Below are 20,427 nucleotides of genomic sequence, written 5' to 3'. Positions count from 1 at the left end.
TAAAGGAAGGGTAGGACTTTGCCTGGTTGTATGAATGTGTGCTAGTGGTGGAGGTCTTGGGAGATAGGATGTTTCAGGCAAAAGGCACAACGAACACAAAGAGGAAAAGGGTAGGTCATTTGAGAAAGAGCAAGAAGCTGATTGGGGGCAGAATAAAGTGCACCAGGGATCTCTGGAAGCCCTGTCAGCCCTTCCTTTCTGGAGGTGTGATTTGTGTATGTGCACAGCTCATCTCCCCACAGGACATGGCTTGGCCAAGACCTTGGCAGCAGCTTCTAGATCCAGCTCTTACCTGCCTTGCCAAGAACCGATGGAGGTCCCCAGGGAGGCCTGAGGAGCGAGGGGCAAAGGGGTGGAGGAGGGGGAAGGCTCAGGTGTAGGCTTTGTGAGATGAAAGGCGCTCATCAGCAATAACTACAACCCACTGGGGCTTATTATGTGCCAGGCATTGTGCTTCTCATCACGTCACCTCCGGGGGAGGTAGGTATCCTTGCCCCATTTCACAGATGGGGAACTGAGGCCCAGAGAGGTTGAGCTGCTTGCCCCCAAGCCTCAGCACGCAGGGGACCACGTGGGGGATCGGTCCTGTCGGGCAGAGTGTGACCCTACTCCCTGTCCCCTGCAGCGTGGCCGCCATGGACAAGATCTTGGAGGCGGTGGTGACGTCATCATACCCCGCGAGCGTGAAGCAAGGACTGGTGCGCCGAGTGCTGGAGGCGGCGCGGCAGCCGCTGGAGCGGGAGCAGTGCCTGGCGCTGCTGGCACTGGGCACGCGCCTCTACGTGAGCAGCGCCGATGAGCTGCCCCGCCGCGTGGGCTGCCAGCTGCTGCACGTGGCCGGCCGCCACCACCCAGAAGTCTTCGCCGAATTTTTCAGCGCGCGCCGAGTGCTGCGCCTGCTGCAGGGGGGCGCCGGGCCGCCGGGCGTCCGCGCGCTGGCCTGCGTACAGCTCGGCCTGCAGTTGTTGCCCGAGGGGCCCTCGGCCGATGAGGTGTTCGCGCTGCTGCGGCGCGAGGTGCTACGCACCGTGTGCGAGCGCCCGGGGCCTGCGACCTGTGCGCAGGTGGCGCGGCTGCTGGCGCGGCACCCGCGCTGCGTCCCCGACGGCCCTCACCGCCTGCTCTTCTGCCAGCAGCTTGTGCGCTGCCTCGGCCGCTTCCGCTGCCCGGCCGACGGCGAGGAGGGTGCCGTGGAGTTCCTGGAGCAGGCCCAGCAGGTGAGCGGGCTCCTGGCGCAGCTGTGGCGCGCGCAGCCCGCCGCCATCCTGCCCTGCCTCAAGGAGCTGTTCGCCGTCATCTCCTGCACAGGTGCGTGTGCGATAGGGGCGGGCGGGACCCGTGCGTGCGGAGTCTCCTGTGTGGCGTGCCCACCTCATGGTGTGGCGTGTGCATGCTGGTGCACAGGTGTGTATGTGTGTGGGGGTGGGTGCTGTTACTTCGTTTAGTTAGCGGGCCCCTTCTGAGCTCCTGCCGGTTGGGGGGCTCCTATCAGGTGGTGCTTGCTGGGCATGCAGAGAGGAGGGGACCCAGATCAGTCGGGCCTGGAGGAGGACCAGGGGGCTGAGACAACAAGATGTGGGGTGGTCATCATGTCCTTTGGGTCAGGTGGGTTTCGTAGAAGTGATGACTTTTGAGTCAGGCCTTGAGAGCTGGGTAGCACCAGGCAGCAGGGATAAGGTACTCAGGGCAGGCAGAGTGGAAGGTCTGGAGACATGATAGAACCTGTATGTGTCAACTGAATTGTAAATCTTGGCCCTCCGTTGACAACTGTGGAAATTGGACTGTAGTTTAAGTGACTGAAATAAAATCTGTGCCTTCCCTGATTATAGGGCTGTTCAGGGGAAAGGAAGGGAATGTACCTGGCAGGAGGAAGGACCAAGGCCAGGTGTATGAGGACCTAGGTCTTTATACAACTGGACAACAAATTTTGATAACTAAATTTTTTTTTTTTTTTGCGGTACGCGGGCCTCTCACTGTTGTGGCCTGTCCCGTTGCGGAGCACAGGCTCCGGACACGCAGGCTCAGCAGACACGGCTCACGGACCCAGCCGCTCCGTGGCATGTGGGATCTTCCCAGACCGGGGCACGAACCCGTGTCCCCTGCATCGGCAGGCGGACTCCCAACCACTGCGCCACCAGGGAAGACCGATAATTTTTTTTTTTCATCTCTTGGGTTCCACCTGGAATGTCCTCCCTCCCGCTGAGTCACATAGCCCTCCTACCTGTTCTTGCCAGCTCCAGTGTTACCCCATCTAAGGGTCTTGCCTATACATGCACAGCTGGGGGTTAGTGCTTTTTTTCTTTGCCCAGCACAGGGCCAAAGCAGTGCCAGTGAAGGTTTGTTGAGTGAATGAGCTAAGATGAGATCAAAGGCTGGGATGCTATAGGAGGCAAGGAGGTGGCTCTGATGTGCTCTTTGCAGAGGCTCCCTAGTTCCTTGGCAGCATGAAGGACATGGGGTGATAGGGGAGGTGTGGGGTCCACTTGTCCTGCAAAGCTCAGCCCAGGCACCTGTTCCAGAGGAGGAGCCACCATCTAGCGCCCTGGCCAGTGTGGTCCAGCACCTCCCATTGGAGCTCATGGATGGTGTCGTCCGGAACCTCAGCAATGATGACAGTGTGACCGACTCCCAGATGCTGACTGCTATCAGCAGGTGGGCTGAGGGACGAGTGGTGGTCAGGTCTCTCTCTCTCCCAGAAGCCCCTTCCACTGGGTGGGATTGCTGGGCTAGATATAGTGTCAGAGGGCCCAGGCCCTCATGCCTGTTCATTCATCCATCCTTCTTTGAGCCCTTCCTGTGCCTGGCCCCAGGCTGGATGTGTAAGACACAGAGAGCCTTGCCCTAGTGATGCTCTCAGGCTGGGTACCAACTCTGTGACCCTGGACAAGTCAGTGAAGTCTCTGAGCTTCAGTTCTCCCCTCTGTAATAGCAGAGGTGGTATAAGAAGTTGTCAGGTTTCCACAGGGTCAATGATAGGAGGTAAAATTACTTTAATCAAGTGCTTTCTGAGTTTGGCAAGTATGATAAACAGAGTTTGGGTGCTTTTCAGCTCACAGAGCTCTTGCACATCCCCCACCTCATTTGAACATCATTGCACCTGTGATCTAGCCACATATGCCTGGCCTGTGATCCCCGAATATGACACCTACCCTCCTGCCTGCAGGCCTTTGGCTCTGCAGACCCCATCTACCTGGCATCCCCCTTCCCCGCTGCCATTCTTTCCATACCTGTGTGCAGATCCACTGTCTTCATTGGGCCTTCCTGGATTCCTTGTCTTCAGTGGGTAAGAGTGTAGGTTCTGGAGATAAGCTGTGTGAGTTCAAATCCTGGCTCTCCCACTTCTTGCCTGTGTGACTCTGGGCAAGTTACTCAACCCCTCTATGCCTCAGCTTCCTCATCCATAATTTGTAGTATAATTGAACTCATCTTACAGGTTTGTTGTGAGGATTGAATTAGATAAAATGAGATATTACGTGTAAAGTGCATAGAACAGTGTAATGGTAGCTATTATCACCATAATTACTACTATTTGCTTTGCTCTCTGTTGTTCTCTTTATAGCCCAGTCTACTGAATATAAAAGTAATGATACTAGTGACGTTTTTCTGAGCACCTACTGTGTGGCAGCTTCATGCTCAGTGCATGCAGGCATTATCTTGAGGGGGTCAGAAGGGTTAATACATGTAAGGCAGATGGAGCAGTGCCTGGTACAGACTGAATATGACATAAATGTTAGCTGTTAGCTGTTGTTATCTCTTTTAACTCATATAACAAATCTGTGAGGTAGGTATTATCCCCATTTGACAGAGGAAGAAACTGAGGCTAGAGAGAGTGAGTGACTTGCTCCAGGTCACAAGCAAGGGTTTGCTGGAGCCAGAGCTTCCAGCCTGGGGGCAGTACTCCTCCTGCCATTGGGCCTCACAGTCCAGACAGAGGCAGCCAAAAGCCCTGTTCTGCCACTGCAACTCACTGTGTATGAGGTGGGGTTTGGGATACTGAGAGGGCCTGGTTCCCCTTCTGCCAGGCTGGGAGCCCCAGTCTCTGCCAGGTGCCTGTGCTGGGCATATTTGCAGTTCCCAGAGGTGTCCTGTTCATCCCACGGATCCCAGGGCTGCCCTGTGTAGGTGTGAGTCAGTGTGGGGGGATCTCAGGTCATTATGGCTGGTCCCTGGGCTGCCCCCTCCCAGGCATTTGGGCCTCCCTGATCCTTGTGTCACGGTCACTCCCCTCACCAGGATGATCGACTGGGTGTCCTGGCCCCTGGGGAAGAACATTGACAAGTGGATCATTGCACTGCTGAAGGGCCTGGCCGCGGTTAAGAAGTTCAGCATCTTGATCGAGGTGTCACTCGCCAAAATTGAGAAGGTTGGTGGGCCCCTGTCCTAGCCCCGGCTTCTGGCCTTTCCTGCTAGTCTCTTGCCAGGGGCAATGCAGGTCTGGGAGGCAGAGCACGGGGCTCCCACCCAAGCTTGCTGTGACCTGGGACAATTCACTGCTTCTCTCTGGGCTTCAGGTTTCCCCCATTCATTCTTCTGACTCTTCATTCAAGTGTGTGTGTCACTTTTGGTATGTCCATCCATCCATCCATCAGATATCTAACTGTTTTGCTGTCCATCTCACCACCCATCCATCCACCCAGGTCTGTGAGCACCTCTGTGTTCTTACTCCCACATGGGTCTGCTGCTTTAACTCCAGCATCTCTGGACCCCTTTCAGGCCTGTGGCTACCCTTGGCCTTGGGTGGCCCAGGCCTGGGGGACTCCTGACCAGAGGCTTTCTTCCAGGTTTTCTCCAAGCTTCTGTATCCCATTGTCCGGGGAGCTGCCTTGTCTGTCCTCAAGTATATGCTCCTGACCTTCCAGCACTCCCATGAGGCCTTCCACCTGGTAAGGGCCCCTGCGTGTTGCCCCGAAGGTGGGCGGTCCTGCATCCTCCACAGGTCTGGCTGGAGGCCAGACATGCTGTCTCTGTTGGGGCTTAAGGGGTTGGGGCTTGAAGCCCAAGACCTCCAAGTCCTGGACGTTAGGACTGGAGACTTGAGACCCAATTTTACAGATAGAAAACTGAGGCCAAAGAATGGGTGTGACCTCCCCATGGGTCTTGAGTAGAGTGGCAGGCCTAGAATGATGGCAGCTGTGTTACTTGGGTGCCAGCTATGTGGCAGGCACAGTGCTAAAGACAGTCCACATGTTCATTCATTTTACTCCCAGAGTAGCCCCAAAGGGAGGTTCTATCATTTCCCCCATTTTTCAGCTGAAGAAACTGCAGTTTAGGGAGATAAGGTCGCATGTCCCAGGTAACAGCTGGTGAGCAGTACAAGGAAGATTCCAGCTGAGTTGGTCTGACTCCTGATCCAGTGTCCTTCCTAGCTTCTCGTGGTCCTTGGTCACTGCAGAAACTTTATGCTTCCTGATTTGTGCAGTGGGAAAAGCACAGAACCAGGGATTGGGGTTATGGGGGGTTGAGTCCCAGCTCTGTCTGTCATTTACTAAATGGGGTGACCTCGGGCCAGGCACTTACCTCTCAGGGCCTGGGTTGGGTGGGACAGGATTAGATGAGGTGACATTTATCAAGAGCCTGCCACATTCTAGGGACTTGGTAGATATTTATTTCTTTTCATCCTTCTCCCAAGCTCCCCTGCTCCCAGTTTCTGTGGCCTGACTCTTCCATCCCTGGGACACTATGGTGTAGCTCCCCTGTGGGTTTGAAAGTTAACACTGTAGCACAGAGGAAAGAAATGGACTTTGAGTTCAGACAGACCTGGCTCAGACACCAACTTCTCCCAGAACCCATGGTGATATCCTTGGCAAATTACATAACCTCTCTAACTTTAATTTCTTCTCTGTAAGATGGGGATAGTAATTGCCACATGTCACTGTGAGTGCTTGACATATAAAAGTTTGCTGCCGCTCATGTTCTGTCAGCTGCCACCAGCTGACCACACTGTGGCCCCAGCATCACTCCTGGGTGACAGAGTAGCCCTGGTCACTCAGACCTTCAAGCGCTTCAGGCAGGTTGGTTGGCTGATACTTAATAGCTGGGGCTCAGGCCCAGGCCTCCCCTTAGCTGTGAGGAGGGAATTATTTGTCCCATTAAACAGATGAAGAGACTGAGGAAGAGTATCCAAGGTCATGTGTCTTATAAAGAGGGTCACCTGCCTGCAGAGCTCAGAGCCCTATGCAGGTAAGGGGCACAGTGGTCAGGTGGGCAGACCTCCTTGCTTCAAGGAGCTCTGGGTGCTTCCAGCACTGACCACCATCCCATGTCTCAGGTGGGTAAACTGGTGCTGACTAACCCTGCTCTGCTCTCACAGCTCCTCCCTCACATCCCCCCAATGGTGGCCTCTCTGGTCAAGGAGGACTCCAACTCGGGGACCAGCTGCCTGGAGCAGCTGGCGGAGCTGGTCCACTGCATGGTGTTCAGGTTCCCGGGCTTCCCGGATCTGTACGAACCCGTCATGGAGGCCATCAAGGTGAGTGAGTGACAGTCCCCATTGCTCCCCTGCCCCACTCTGAGGAGGGTGCCGATTTGGGCTTTGCTCAAGACCACACTACAGGTTAGTGGCAGCCCTCTATCCTTTGGTCCCTGGCTGTCTCCCATTACCTCCCCCAGCCCATCGTGTGCTTCAGGCACACTGAGCCACCTGCCATTCCCCCAGATGGATCTTCCTCTCTCGATTGTTCTGAGCCTTTGCATATGCCGATCTCTCTAACTTAAACTCCTGTCTTGTCTGCCTGGATAGCTCTTATTTCTACCAAGCCTTCTTCTTGAAGTTTCTGCTCAAGTGTTTCTCCTTCAGGAAGCCTTCCCTGATAACTCTAAATTACACGCCCCCCGCACTCTGCCCCTCAGCTGGGTCATGGCCTCTCTGAGCTTCCACAGCCCTAGTGTATCCCTCAGTCACACATGGTCACTGTCTGTATGTCTGTTTCCTCTTAGACTGAGCATTCCAGAGCAGAGATGGTTTACAATTGTTCACAAGACTTATGCCCTACTCTGTGCCAGGCCCAGGCTGGGAACTGGGGACACAGGCATGAGGCAGACCACGTCTCCTCCCTTTGAGGAGCTCACAGCGTAGAGGGGTGACTGACGTGTTTACCCGTAACTGGGATCTAAGCAGCTTAAGAAATGCCTGTGAGGGTCAGCCTGAGAGCGGTGAGGCGGCAGAGGGGGGAAAGATATCCAGTTAGAGGAGGAGGCTGCAAGGAAGAAAGGGCTTCTGAACCGGGCTTGCTGGGTTGCTAGGACAATAACATTTGTAGCTAGAGTCACACTTGGCAGTGTCTTTCCATATGTTTTGTCTTCTGTTGCTCACTAGAAATCTGTGAGGCAGGTACTATTGTTATTTCAGTTTCAAAGATGAGGAAAATGAGACTTGGAGAGGTTTGGTGTCTTATGCAGTCACAGAGGTAGTGGGAGATGCAGCCAGGGCTGAGGGTTGCTGAGCCCTTTCCCATTGCTTGATACAGAGGGCAGGTCCAAGTGTGGGTGAAAGACATCCAGGTAAGTGGTGGCCCTTTTAGAACCTCTGGTCTGACTTCCATTTCTGTAACACAGCAGATAGGTAACCTGAGAAGTGTCCCATTACAAAACACCTAGAAATGCTTGTTAAAATGTAACAGATGTCTTTTTAAGTACATAGCTGAGCTTGCAAGAGAGCAAGGGGGAATCCCCAGGGGCCCAAAAGGAAGAGAAAACCAAATTCCAGAATGGTAAATGAGAGGTGATACTCTTTTGCCCCGGGTGGGGAGGGGCAGTGGGTGAGATGGCCAGCCTCAGTCCCCAAGGGGCTTGAGCCGGTGGGGACAGGAGTTGAGGCTTAGGGTCTGCCCCCATCAGGGAATCAGCACTGAGAGGCCCATGTAAATCAGGACCCAAGAAAGGCTTTACCATTAGCAAAAGGGTGTTCTAGAAAAAATACACATGGTTCCAAGTAGACATCAAGGAAGGCTCTCTGGCTTGGTCTGGGCTCTGGATTGGGAAAAAAGAAATTGTCATCGTTGGACTGCTCTCATGTGGGTTTAGGGGTTCAAATTCTTATCTTCTTCGGTGTTGTAGCACCCTAAGCTCATTGAAAGTGGTCATAAACTTGTAATACCCAAGGATTGCCTGATAGAAACAGAAATGATACTGCTTTCAAGCCACAAAGACAGAATTCTACTAAAGATGAGTTTATAATCCCCAGATTACAAAACACGTAAGGGAACAATCCACCATGAGTGAGAGGTGATAGATACAACAAACAAAACCTCTGGCGTTTACTTGGATTTTCTTAGTTTTTCCAACTTAATGTGAGGAAGAGGTGGTGTTTTTTTTTAAACAGTCGGAGCTAACTAACAATAGAAGTAGCTGCCGTGCTCAATCATGAGCTCCCTGGCACTGGAGGTGGTTGAGCGGAGAAGACAGGACTTAAACCTGTTGGGAGTGACTGTTACTGTGAGCTTCTGATGGGCAGGGACCATGTCATTTTGATCTCTGTGTCTAATAAATGTCTGAGTGAATGAACACTGTAGTGTGAAGTATGGTATCATGGAGATGTGAGCAAAGAGGAGGGAGCATGGCCCTGCCCTGGGCGCCAGGGGAAACCTACGCTGAGTGAGATCCAGGCTTTGCACATTAGAGGCTATGGTCTGATCCAGCGGGCAAGGTGAGTCTGTAGATAACTTATACAACTAGGTGTAGGAAGTTAGGCTCTATAAGACAGGTATAGATAGTGTGGGACCCCCACTTGAGAAGATTCTGGAAAGTCTTCTGGAGAGGGGATGTAGGAGTTAGGCCTTGAGGGACAGGGACCGGCAGGAGGAGGCCCCCAGACAGGTCAGTGGGTAAGGTGTGGGAGCAGGAATGTGCAAGTACTGTTTGGTGGTAAAGTGTGGTGGAGGGGAGGGAAGAACAGAAGGATAGAGTGGAAGGTGGTGAAAACCAGGTTGTGTGACTGCTTGGTCCAGCAGATCTGGGCTTCTCAAACATGTCTTCTGAAGTGCTTGAACTCAGAGGAGGGGACTCACCCTCCTGCAGCCTGACACAAGCTCAGAGTTTCTCTAAAATCTCATTTTATCTCAAAGATTCAAGTATATACTTCATAATCATAAACACTTGTAATTTAAACATTTTTCTTCCTTGAATATCAGTGACTATAGCTCTAGGAAGATGTGTGACATTTGTCCTATGGCTTTGACTACCCCTTGCTTCAAGCCACTTTGAGAGGCAAGGCAGCAAAGTATTCATGGGGTTTTATTGTTTATAAAATTCTTTCATATGTATTATAGGAGTACATCCTTTGTATACAGTCTCCTTTATACATTCTGGAAAGTTCTCTCACTTAGGCAGTTGTAGTAAGTCATGGCAGTTTCTCTGGGAGCTGTGGTCCTTGCTGAGGGAGCTACATGTTATGTAGACTTCCAGTCACATGAGGAGCTTGAAAGGTATTTGAAAGTTTTTGTTTTATTCTCTATTCTCCTAAGAGTACAGAGTTACCTTCTTTGGGAAAAAGCATTTGATTTTTTTTTTTTCCTAGTGTGCATATTTTTGTATCTTGTATGCTTGTGTTGCAGGGTGGGGTGTCGGTTCTGTCATTTTTTTTTTTAGCTTTCTTTTTTTTGCTTAATTTTATTTTTTTATATATACAGCAGGTTCTTATTAGTTACCTATTTTATACCGGTTCTGTCTTTTTGTCCCTATTTGTTCCCGTTGTGTGTGGGGTGGGGCTTGGATAGGGGATAATAGGAAGGAAAAAGAAGGGACTAAGAGAGAAGATACTGAGCCCTTATCTTCTTACCTTGCCTCAGACAGCTACTATATTTTTTATCATCTGTGAGAGGTGACTGACTAATCTGATAAATTGTCTGATAAACAGTCCTGGGAAATGAGTGAGCAGATGTGTTAAACCACCGCTTGAGCCAGACCTTCTGCAGCGACGAGGGCTTTCAGTGTAAGCTGGTCTGAAGCTCAAGGGCCTTAGACAAATCTAGGAACTGTGCTCAGGATCTGGAAACGAGAATGGGGCTAGAGGAACTGTCATGAATATCGCCTAAATCTACTAAGTAATACTGCATTATGCTTAGGTGTTTTTCTTTAAAATATGTCATTATTAGAACCAGTGCTTGGTAATATTCTTTTCAGTGCAGCTGTTTAATGTGAAATAGGATAACAAGTGGGAAAGCATGCTAACCCCTGAGCCTGTGACCAAGGACCCATACCGCAGACCCCCAGGATCCTCCCACTGTCCTGACTGTAGGATCAAGTTCAGGGTTGGGGTAGGGCGTTACTAATTCGACAAAGCTGACTCCGCAAACTTTAAAGTAGAGGAGGTGAAAACAGGAGCAAGCACCGTGAAGGTATAGAGTGCCAAACTGATATAAGGTAGGAGTATCCTCACTTGACAGATGAGCAAACTGAGGTCCAGGGAGGTTAACTGACTGAGTCAGAGAGGCTCACTGACCACAGCCAGAGAGCTGTGAGGACAAGAGTCAGGGCCAGGGTTGAGATCTCGACACTGCTGGATTGGGCCAGTGGGCCAGTGTTGTCATTGCTTACAGTCTGTCACATCCTGGGCTCATGTAACATATAGTAGATTCCTCGCTTATTGCCTCTAAGAAAATTCTTTCTCTATCTGGGTCTTAGTTTTTTCATCTACACGGTAGGGATTTTACCCCTTTCTTAAGGCAGCTGTGGCATGAAAGATCATGTAGAAGGCCCACACGTCAAGATGAAAACCTAGAACATGTTTGAAAACAAGGAGCTGTTCTCACACATCTTTAGGGCATGTTTGGGGTGATATGCTTGGGCAGGTGTGTAGTAGGCTGTAGTCCAAGAAGGCTTCCCAGAGGAGATGATATTTTTAGAGCTAAACCTGGTGCCCACTGTCCTGCTGGCTTGTTTCCCCCTCAGGACCTCCATGTTCCCAATGAGGACCGAATCAAGCAGCTGCTGGGGCAGGATGCCTGGACCTCGCAGAAGAGTGAGCTGGCTGGCTTCTACCCCCGGCTCATGGCCAAGTCAGACACTGGCAAGATTGGTTTAATCAATCTGGGCAACACGTGCTATGTGAACAGCATCCTTCAGGCCTTGTTCATGGCTTCCGAGTAGGTGCTACTTTTGAATTCCCTGTCTGCCCCTGCTTCTCTCCTCGGGGCTCCCTGGTGTGCGGGGGTGAGGTAGGGGTTGGAGAGGGTGGGTCCTGCTTTGTGTTATCGGCATAATTCCCTGAGGTCTGTGGGTATGTGAAGGGCAGGTGAGAGTTCCCAGAGGGCTCCAGGCCATTGTCAGGGCAGTAGGTCAAGACCGGATGGGAACTTGAGTTGGGGATTCAGGGGCTCAGCTGCAGTGAGAAGGGAGTCTGCTCTGGGTTGGTCGACATCACTGACTTTTCTGCTAGAGTCCATGGGGGTGGATAGTGTCTTCCACAGTAGGACTTCCACTCACCCTGGCATTAGATGCCCCCTTTTACTAAAACAAAATCTTTATCATCAGTGGCTACCTATCCAATTTACGGCTTGCTTAGTACATTCACATTGCTGTGCAGCCGTCACCGCCATCCATCCCTATAACACTTTTCATTTTGTAAATCTGAAACTCTGTGCCTGTTAAACACTAACTTCCCATATTCTCATTCTCCCCTCCCCACAGCCTTTGGCTACCACTGTTATATGTTTTGTCTCCATGATTTTGTCTCTACTTTAAGTACCTCATATAAGTGAAATTGTACAGTATTTGTCTTTTTGTGTTGGCTTATTTCACTTAGCAGATGTCCTCAGGGTTCATCCATATTGTAGCATATTGCAGAATTTCTTTCCTTTTTTTTTTTTTTTTTGGGAAGGATGGGGAGGTGGGTTCTTTCCTTTTTTAAGGCTGGATAATATTCCACTGTGTGTATAAACCACATTTTGGTAATCTGTTCATTGGTAGAGTGACAGACACCTGGGTTGCTTCCATGTTTTAGCTGTTGTGAATAATGCCACATGAACATGGGAGTACAAATATCTCTTCGAGACCCTGCTTCTGATTCTTCTGGTTACATACCCAGAAGTGGAATTGCTTGGTGATATGGTAGTTCTGTTTTTTAGTTTTTTTGAGGAACCTCCATATCGTTTTCCACACTGGCAGCACCAGTTTACATTCCCACCAACAGTGCACAAGGGCTGGGATTTCTCTACATCCTCCCAACACTTCTTTTCTGTTTTTTTGATAATAGTCATCCTAATGGGTGTGAGGTGGTATCTCATTATAGTTTTTAATTCGCAGTTCCCTAATGATTAGTGATGTTGAGCATCTTTTCATGTGCTTATTGGCCATTTGTATGTATTCTTTGGCAAAAGGTCTATTTAAATCCATTATCTAGCTGGTTTTTTTTTTGCGGTATGCAGGCCTCTCCCTGTTGTGGCCTCTCCCGTTGCGGAGCACAGGCTTCCGGACGCGCAGGCTCAGCGGCCATGGCTCACGGGCCCAGCTGCTCCGCGGCATGTGGGATCTTCCCGGACTGGGGCATGAACCCGCGTCCCCTGCATTGGCAGGTGGACTCTCAACCACTGCGTCATCAGGGAAGCCCCATTACCTAGTTTTGAATCAGGTTGTTTGTTTTCTGTTGTTGAGTTTGAGGAGTCCTTTTGTATATTCTGAATATTAATCCTGTATCACATACATGATTTGCAAATTTTTAAAAACTTTTTATTTTATATTGGAATATAGTTCTTTAACAATATTGTGATAGTTTCAGGTGTACAGCAAAGTGATTCAGTTATACATATACGTGTATCAATTATTTTTCAAATTTTTTTCCCATTTAGGTTGTACATAATATTGAGCAGAGTTCCCTGTGCTATGCAGTAGGTCCTTGTTAGTTATCCACTTTATATGTAGCAGTGTGTACATGTCAATCCCAAACTCCCTAACTATCTGTTCCCCCGACCCTTCCCACCTGGTAACCATAAGTTCCTTCTCTGAGTCTGTTTCTATTTTGTAAATAAGTTGATTTGTATCATTTCTTTTTAGATTCCACATATAAACAATATCATATGATACTTGCCTTTCTCTGTCTCACTTACTTCACTCAGTATGACAATATCTAAGTCCATCCTTATTGCTGCGAATGGCATTATTTCATTCTTTTTAATGGCTAATATTCCGTTGTATATATGTGCCACATCTTTATCCATTCCTTTGTCGATGGAGATTTATGTTGGTTCCATGTCTTGGCTATTGTAAACAGTGTTGCAATGAACATTGGGGTGCATGTATCCTTTCGGACCATGACCATGTTTTTCTCCAGATATATACCCAGAAGTGCAATTACAGGATCATATGGTAGCTCTATTTTTAGTTTTTAAGGAACCTCCATACTGTTCTCCATAGTAGCTATACCAATTTACATTCCCACCAACAGTGTAGGAGGGTTGCCTTCTCTCCACACCCTCTCCAGCATTTACGTTTGTGGATTTTTGATGGTAGTCATTTTGACTAGTGTGAGGTGATATCTCATTGTAGTTTTGATTTGCATTTCTCTATAATTAGTGATGTTGAACATCTTTTCATGTGCCTCTTGGCCATCTGTATGTCTTCTTTGGAGAAATGTCTATTTTGATCTTATGCCCTTTTTTTGATTGGGTTATTTGTGTTGATGAGATTAAGCTGCATGAGCTGTTTGTAAATTTTGGAGACTAATCTCTTGTCAGTCACATGATTTGCAAACATTTTCTCCCAATCTGTGGGTTGTCTTTTTGTTTTGTTCATTGTTTCCTTTGCTGTGCAAAAACTTTTGAATTTAACTAGGCCCCATTTGTTTATTTTTGTTTTTATTTCCATTACCCTGGGAGATAGATCGAAAAAAATATTGCTGTGATTTATGTTAGAGAGTGTTCTGCCTGTGTTTTCCTCTAAGAGTTTAGTAGTGTCCAGTCTCGCATTTATGTCTTTAATCCATTTTGAGCTTATTTTTGTGTATGGTGTTAAAAAGTTATCTAATTTCATTTTTCTACGTGTAGCTGTCCAGTTTTCCCAGCACCACTTGGTTTTTTTACTTTTTTATTTTTGGCAGTGTTGGGTCTTTGTTGCTGTGCATGGGCTTTCTCTAGTTGTGGTGAGCGGGGACTACTCTTTGTTGTGGTGTGCAGGTGTCTCATTGAGGTAGCTTCTCTTGTTGCAGAGCACGGGCCCTAGGCACATGGGCTTCAGTAGTTGCAGCAGGCGGGCTGAATAGTTGTGGCTCATGGGTTCCAGAGCGCAAGCTCAGTAGTTGTGGCGCATCGACTTAGTTGCTCCGTGGCATGTGGGATCTTCCCGGACCAGGGATCAAACCCGTGTCCCCTGCATTGGCAGGTGGATTCTTAACCACTGTGCCACCAGGGAAGTCCCCCCAGCACCATTTGTTGAAGAGACTGTCTTTCTACTATTGTACAGTTTTTCCCTCATTTATAGCACATTAACTGATCATAGGTGTGTGTCATTTCTGGGCTTTCAATCTATGTGTCTGTTTTTGTGTCAGTACCATGCGATTTTGATGACTATAGCTTTGTAGTATAGTCTGAAGTTAGGGAGCCTGATTACTTCAGCTCCTTTTGTTTTTCTGATTGCTTTGGCTATTCTGGGTCTTTTCTTTTTGCGGTACGCAGGCCTCTCACTGTTGTGGCCTCTCCCGTTGCAGAGCACAGGCTCCGGACATGCAGGCTCAGTGGCCATGGCTCACGGGTCCAGCTGCTCTGCGGCCTGTGGGACCCTCCCGGACCGGGGCATGAACCTGTGTCCCCTGCATAGGCAGGCGGACTCTCAACCACTGCACCACCAGGGAAGCCCTATTCTGGGTCTTTTGTGTCTCCATACAAATTTTAAGATTTTTTGTTCTAGTTCTGTGAAAAATGCCATTGGTAATTTGATAGGGATTAATTTATTGATCAAATTAATTGATTCAATCTACATTGAATCTGTAGATTTCCTTGGGTAATGTAGTCATTTTGACAATATTGATTCTTCCAATCCAAGAACATGGTATATCTTTCCATCTGTTTGTGTCATCTTCAGTTTCTTTCATCAGTATCTTATAGTTTTTGGAGTACAGGTCTTTTGTCTCCTTATGTAGGTCTATTCCTACATAAGGAGGAAAGGTGTATTCCTAGGTATTTTATTCTTTTTGATGCGATGGTAAATGGGATTGTTTCTTGAATTTCTCTTTCTGATCTTTCATTGTTAGTGTATAGAAATGCAACAGATTTCTGTATATTAATTTTGTAACCTGAAACTTTACCAAATTCATTGATGAGCTTAGTCGTTTTCTGGTAGCATCTTTAGGATTTTCTATGTATAGTATCATGTCATCTGCAGACAGTGATAGTTTTACTTCTTCTTTTTCAATTTGGATTCCTTTTATTTCTTTTTCTTCTCTGATTGCTGTATCTAGGACTTCCAAAACTATGTTGAATAAAAGTGGCGAGAGTGGACATCCTTGTCTTGTTCCTGATCGTAGACGAAATGCTTTCAGCTTTTCACCATTGAGTATGATGTTAGCTGTAGGTTTGTCATATATGGCCTTTATTATGTTGAGGTAGGTTCCCTCTATGCCCACTTTCTGGAGAGCTTTTATCATAAATGGGTGCTGAATTTTGTCTAAAGCTTTTTCTGCATCTATTGAGATGATCATATGGTTTTTATTCTTCAATTTGTTAATGTGGTGTATCACACTGATTGATGTGCAGATATCAAAAAATCCTTGCATCCCTGGGATAAATCCCTCTTGATCATGGTGTATGATCCTTTTAACGTATTGTTGGATTTGGATTACTAGTGTTTTTTTGAGCATTTTTGTGTCTATGTTCATCAGTGATATTGGCCTATAATTTTCTTTTTTTGTGGTATCTTTGTCTGGTTTACGTATCAGGGTGATGGTGGCCTCATAGAATGAGTTCGGGAGTTTTCCTTCCTCTGCAATTTTTTGGAAAAGTTTCAGAAGGAACGGTGTTAGCTCTTCTCTAAATGTTTGATAGAATTCGCCTGTGAAGCCAGGACTTTTGTTTGTTGGGCATCTTTTTTTTTTTTTGCGGTACGCGGGCCTCTCACTGTTGTGGCCTCTCCTGTTGCGGAGCACAGGCTCCGGACGTGCAGGCTCAGTCGCCATGGCTCATGGGCCTAGACGCTCCGCGGCATGTGGGATCCTCCCAGACCGGGGCACGAACTCGTGTCCCCTGCATCGGCAGGCGGACTCTCAACCACTGCACCGCCAGGGAAGCCCTGTTGGGCATCTTTTAATCACAGTTTCAATTTCAGTGCTTGTGAGTGGTCTGTTAATATTTTCTATTTCTTCTTGGTTCAGTCTTGGGAGATTGTACCTTTCTAAGAATTTGTCCATTTCTTCCAGGTTGTCCATTTTATTGGCATATAGTTGTTTGTAGTAGTCTCTTATGATCCTTTGTGTTTCTGTGGTGTCAGTTGTAACTTCTCCTTTTTCATTCTAACTTTATTGAATTGAGTCCTCTTCCTTTTTTTCTTGATGAGTCTGGCTAAAGGTTTATCAATTTTGTTTATCTTTTCAAAGCACCAGGTTTCAGTTTCATTATCTTTGCTGTTGTTTTGTCTCTATTTCATTTATTTCTGCTCTGATCTTTATGATTTCTTTCCTTCTACTATAGGTTTTGTTTGTTTTTCTTTCTCTAGGTGCTTTAGGTGTAAGTTTAGGTTGTTTATTTGAGATTTTGTTGTTTCCTGAGGAGAGATTGTATTGCTATAAACTTCCCTCTTAGAACTGCTTTTGCTGCATCCCATAGATTTTTGGATCATTTTGTTTTTGTTTTCATTTGTCAACACGTATATTTTTATTTCTTTGATTAATTCAGTGATCCATTGGTTGTTTAGTAGCATATTGTTTAGCCTCCACGTGTTTGTGTTTTTTACAGTCTTTTTCTTGTGGTTTATCTCTAGTCTCATAGCATTGTGGTTGGAAAAGACGCTTGATATGATTTGAATTTTCTTAAATTTACCACGGCTTGCTTTGTGGCCCAGTGTGTGGTCAGTCCTGGAGAATGTTCCATGTGCACTTGAGAAGAATGTATATTCTGCTGCTTTTGGATGGAATGCTCTGTAAATATCAATTAAGTTCATCTGGCCTAATGTGTCATTCAAGGCCTGTGTTTCCTTATTGATTTTCTGTCTGGATGATCTGTCCATTGATGAAAGTGGGGTGTTAAAGTCCCCCACTATTATTGTGTTACTGTCGATTTCTCCCTTTATGGCTGTTAGTATTTGCCTTATATATTGAGGTGCTCCTATGTTGGGTGCATATATATCTACAGTTGTTACATCTTCTTGGATTGATCCCTTGATCATTATGTGTGTCCTTCTGTGTCTCTTCTTTGTTATAACAGTCTTTATTTTAAAGTCTATTTTTTCTGAAATGAGTATTGCTACTCCAGCTTTTTTTTGATTTCGACTTGCATGGAATAACTTCTTCCATCCCCTCACTTTCAGTCTGTATGTGTCCCTAAGTCTGAAGTGGGTCTCTTGTAGACAGCATATATATGGGTCTTGTTTTGTTTTTGTTTTTTTTTGCAGTACATGGGCCTCTCACTGTTGTGGCCCCTCCTGTTGCGGAGCACAGGCTCCAGACGTGCAGGCTAAGCGGCCATGGCTCACGGGCCCAGTCACTCCACAGCATGTGGGATCTTCCCGGACCGGGGCACGAACCTGCGTCCCCTGCATTGGCAGGCGGACTCTCAACCACTGTGCCACCAGGGAAGTCCTGGGTCTTGTTTTTGTGTCCATTCAGCAAGCCTGCATTTTTTGGCTGGAGCATTTAATCCATTTACATTTAAGGTAATTATCAATATGTATGTTCCTATTGCCATTTTGTTAATTGTTTTGGGTTTGTTTTTATAGGTCTTTTTACTTCTCTACCTCTTTTGTTCTCTTGTGGTCTGATGACCATCTTTAGTGTTGTGTTTGGGTTGCTTTTTTGTTTTTGTGTGTATCTATCGTAGTTTTGATATAGCAGTCTGTAGGTGTACAAGTTTCTTTTTTAATTTTTTTAATTTTTATTTTATTTATTTATTTTTGGCTGTGTTGGGTCTTTGTTGCTGCACGTTGGCTTTCTCTAGTTGTGAGCAGATGCTACTCTTCGTTGTGGTGCACGGGCTTCTCATTGCGGTGGCTTCTCTTGTTGCAGAACAACTACAGTAGTTGTTGCACTTGAGCTCTAGAGTGCAGGCTCAGTAGTTGTGGTGCACGGGCTTAGTTGCTCCGTGGCATGTGGGATCTTCCTGGACCAGGGATCGAACCTGTGTCCCCTGCCTTGGCAGGTGGATTCTTATCCACTGTGCCACCAGGGAAGCCCACAGATTGTTTCAAGTTGCTGGTCTCTTCCCCGCCTAGAGAGTTCCTTTAGCATTCCTTGCAAAGCTGGTCTCGTGGTGTCGAATTCTCTTAGCTTTTGCTTGTCTGTAAAGCTTTTGATTTCTCCATCAAATCTGAATTGAGAGCCTTGCTGGGTAGAGTATTCTTGGTTGTAGGTTCCTCCCTTTCATCACTTTAAATAGTGATGAAAGGCCACTTCTTTCTGGTAGGCGGAGTTTCTGCTGAGAAATCAGCTGATAACCTTATGGCAGTTCACTTGTATGTTATTTGTCGTTTTTCCCTTGTTGCTTTAAAAATTTTTTTTTTCATCTTTAATTTTTGTCAGTTTGATTACTGTGTGTTTTGGCATGTTGCTCCTTGGGTTTATCCTGCCTGGGACTCTCTGTGCTTCCTTGACTAGGGTGACTGTTTCCTTTCCCTTGTTAGGGAAGTTTTCAGCTATTATCTCTTGCAATGTTTTCTCAGGTCCTTTCTCTCTCTCTTCTTCTTCTGGGACCCGTATAATGTGAATGTTGGTATGTTTAATGTTGTCCCAGAGGTCTCTTAGACTGTCTTCATTTCTTTCTATTCTTTTTTCTTTATTCTGTTTCATGGCAGTGATTTCCACCATTTTGTCTTCAGGTCATTTATTTGTTCTTCTGCCTCAGTTATTCTGCTATTGATTCATTCTAGTGTATTTTTCATTTCATTTATTGCATTGTTCATCTCTGTTTGTTTGTTCTTTAATTCTTCTAGGTCTTTGTTAACCATTTCTTTCATCTTCTTGATCTTTGCCTCCATTCTTTCTCTGAGATCCTGGATCATCTTCACTGTCATTATTCTGAATTCTTTTTCTGGAAGTTTGGCTATCTCCACTTCACTTAGTTGTTTTTCTGGGGTTTTATCTTGTTCCTTCATCTGGGACACAGTCCTCTGCCATTTCATTTTGTGTAAATTTCTGTGATTGTGGTTTTTGTTCGGCAGGCTGCAGAATTGTAGTTCTTTTTGCTTTTACTGTCTGTCCTCCAGTGGATGAGGCTATCTAAGAGGCTTATGCGAGCTTCCTGATGGGAGGGACTGGTGGTGGGTAGAGCTGGGTCTTGTCCATCTGGTGGGAAGGGCTGTGCTCAGTAAAACTTTAAAACTTTAATCCATTTGTCTGCTGAAGGGGTGAGGTTGTGTTCCCTGCTGTTGGTTGTTTGGCCTGAGGCAACCCAGCATTGGAGCCTACAGGCTATTTGGTGGGGCTAATCATGGCCTCTGGGAGGGCTCATGCCAATGAGTACTTCCCAGAGCTGCTGCTTCCAGTGTCTTTGTCCCTGCAGTGAGCGACAACTCCCCTGTCACCTCTGCAGGAGACCCTCCAATACTAGCAGGTAGGTCTGGCCCAGTCTCTTATGAGGCACTGCTTTTTTCCCCTGGGTCCTGGTGCGCACAAGACTGCGTGTGCCCTCCAAGAGTGGAGTTTTTGTTTCCTCCAGTCGTGTGGAAGTCCTGCAGTCAATCCCGCTGGCCATCAAAGCTGGACTCTCTCGGGAGTCCTCCTCTCATTGCTGGACCTCCAGGCTGGGAAGCCTGACATGGGGCTCAGAACCTCACTCCAGTGGGAGAACTTCTGTGGTATAATTGTTTTCCAGTTTGTGGGTCGCCCGCCTGGCGGGTATGGAATTTGATTCTATTGCACTTGCGCCCTGCCTACCGTCTTGCTGTAGTCTCTCCTTTGTCTTTGGATGTAGGGTATCTTGTTTGGTAGGTCCTAGCATTTTTCCACTGAGGGTTGCTCAGCAGTTAGTTGTGATGCTGGTGCTCTTGCAAGAAAGGGTGAGTGCACGTCCTTCTACTCCACCATCTTTCCAAATATTTTTTCCCAGAGCCTTTTGCGGTTGCCTTTTTACTCTGTGGATAATCTTTTTTTGTTATTGTTTTTTGTTTTTTTATATATTTATTGGAGTATAGTTGATTTACAGTGTTGTGTTAGTTCTGCTGTATAGCACAGTGAATCAGTTATACATATATATATCCACTCTTTTTAAGATTCTTTTCCTATATAGATCATTACAGAATATTGAGTAGAGTTCCCTGTGCTATACAGTAGGGCCTTACTAGTTATCTATTTTATAT

General features: G+C 47.1%; 1 protein-coding gene across 1 annotated transcript in view; it reads left to right on the top strand.

Annotated features, from left to right (window-relative positions):
• Window positions 1-635: 635 nt before the first annotated feature.
• USP35 (ubiquitin specific peptidase 35) overlaps window positions 636-20,427 on the top strand; it is a 69,893-nt gene continuing 50,101 nt past the window's right edge. The window contains exons 1-6 of the mRNA XM_065882714.1: window positions 636-1,308; window positions 2,520-2,652; window positions 4,234-4,363; window positions 4,782-4,883; window positions 6,311-6,469; window positions 10,888-11,081. Coding sequence (XP_065738786.1) covers window positions 636-1,308; window positions 2,520-2,652; window positions 4,234-4,363; window positions 4,782-4,883; window positions 6,311-6,469; window positions 10,888-11,081 — 1,391 coding nt within the window. The remainder of the gene's footprint in view (window positions 1,309-2,519; window positions 2,653-4,233; window positions 4,364-4,781; window positions 4,884-6,310; window positions 6,470-10,887; window positions 11,082-20,427) is intronic.

The sequence above is a fragment of the Phocoena phocoena genome, chromosome 8, assembly GCF_963924675.1.
Source record: "Phocoena phocoena chromosome 8, mPhoPho1.1, whole genome shotgun sequence".
Classification (NCBI taxonomy): Eukaryota; Metazoa; Chordata; class Mammalia; order Artiodactyla; family Phocoenidae; genus Phocoena; species Phocoena phocoena.
This window is presented reverse-complemented; position numbering and strand designations above follow the sequence as displayed.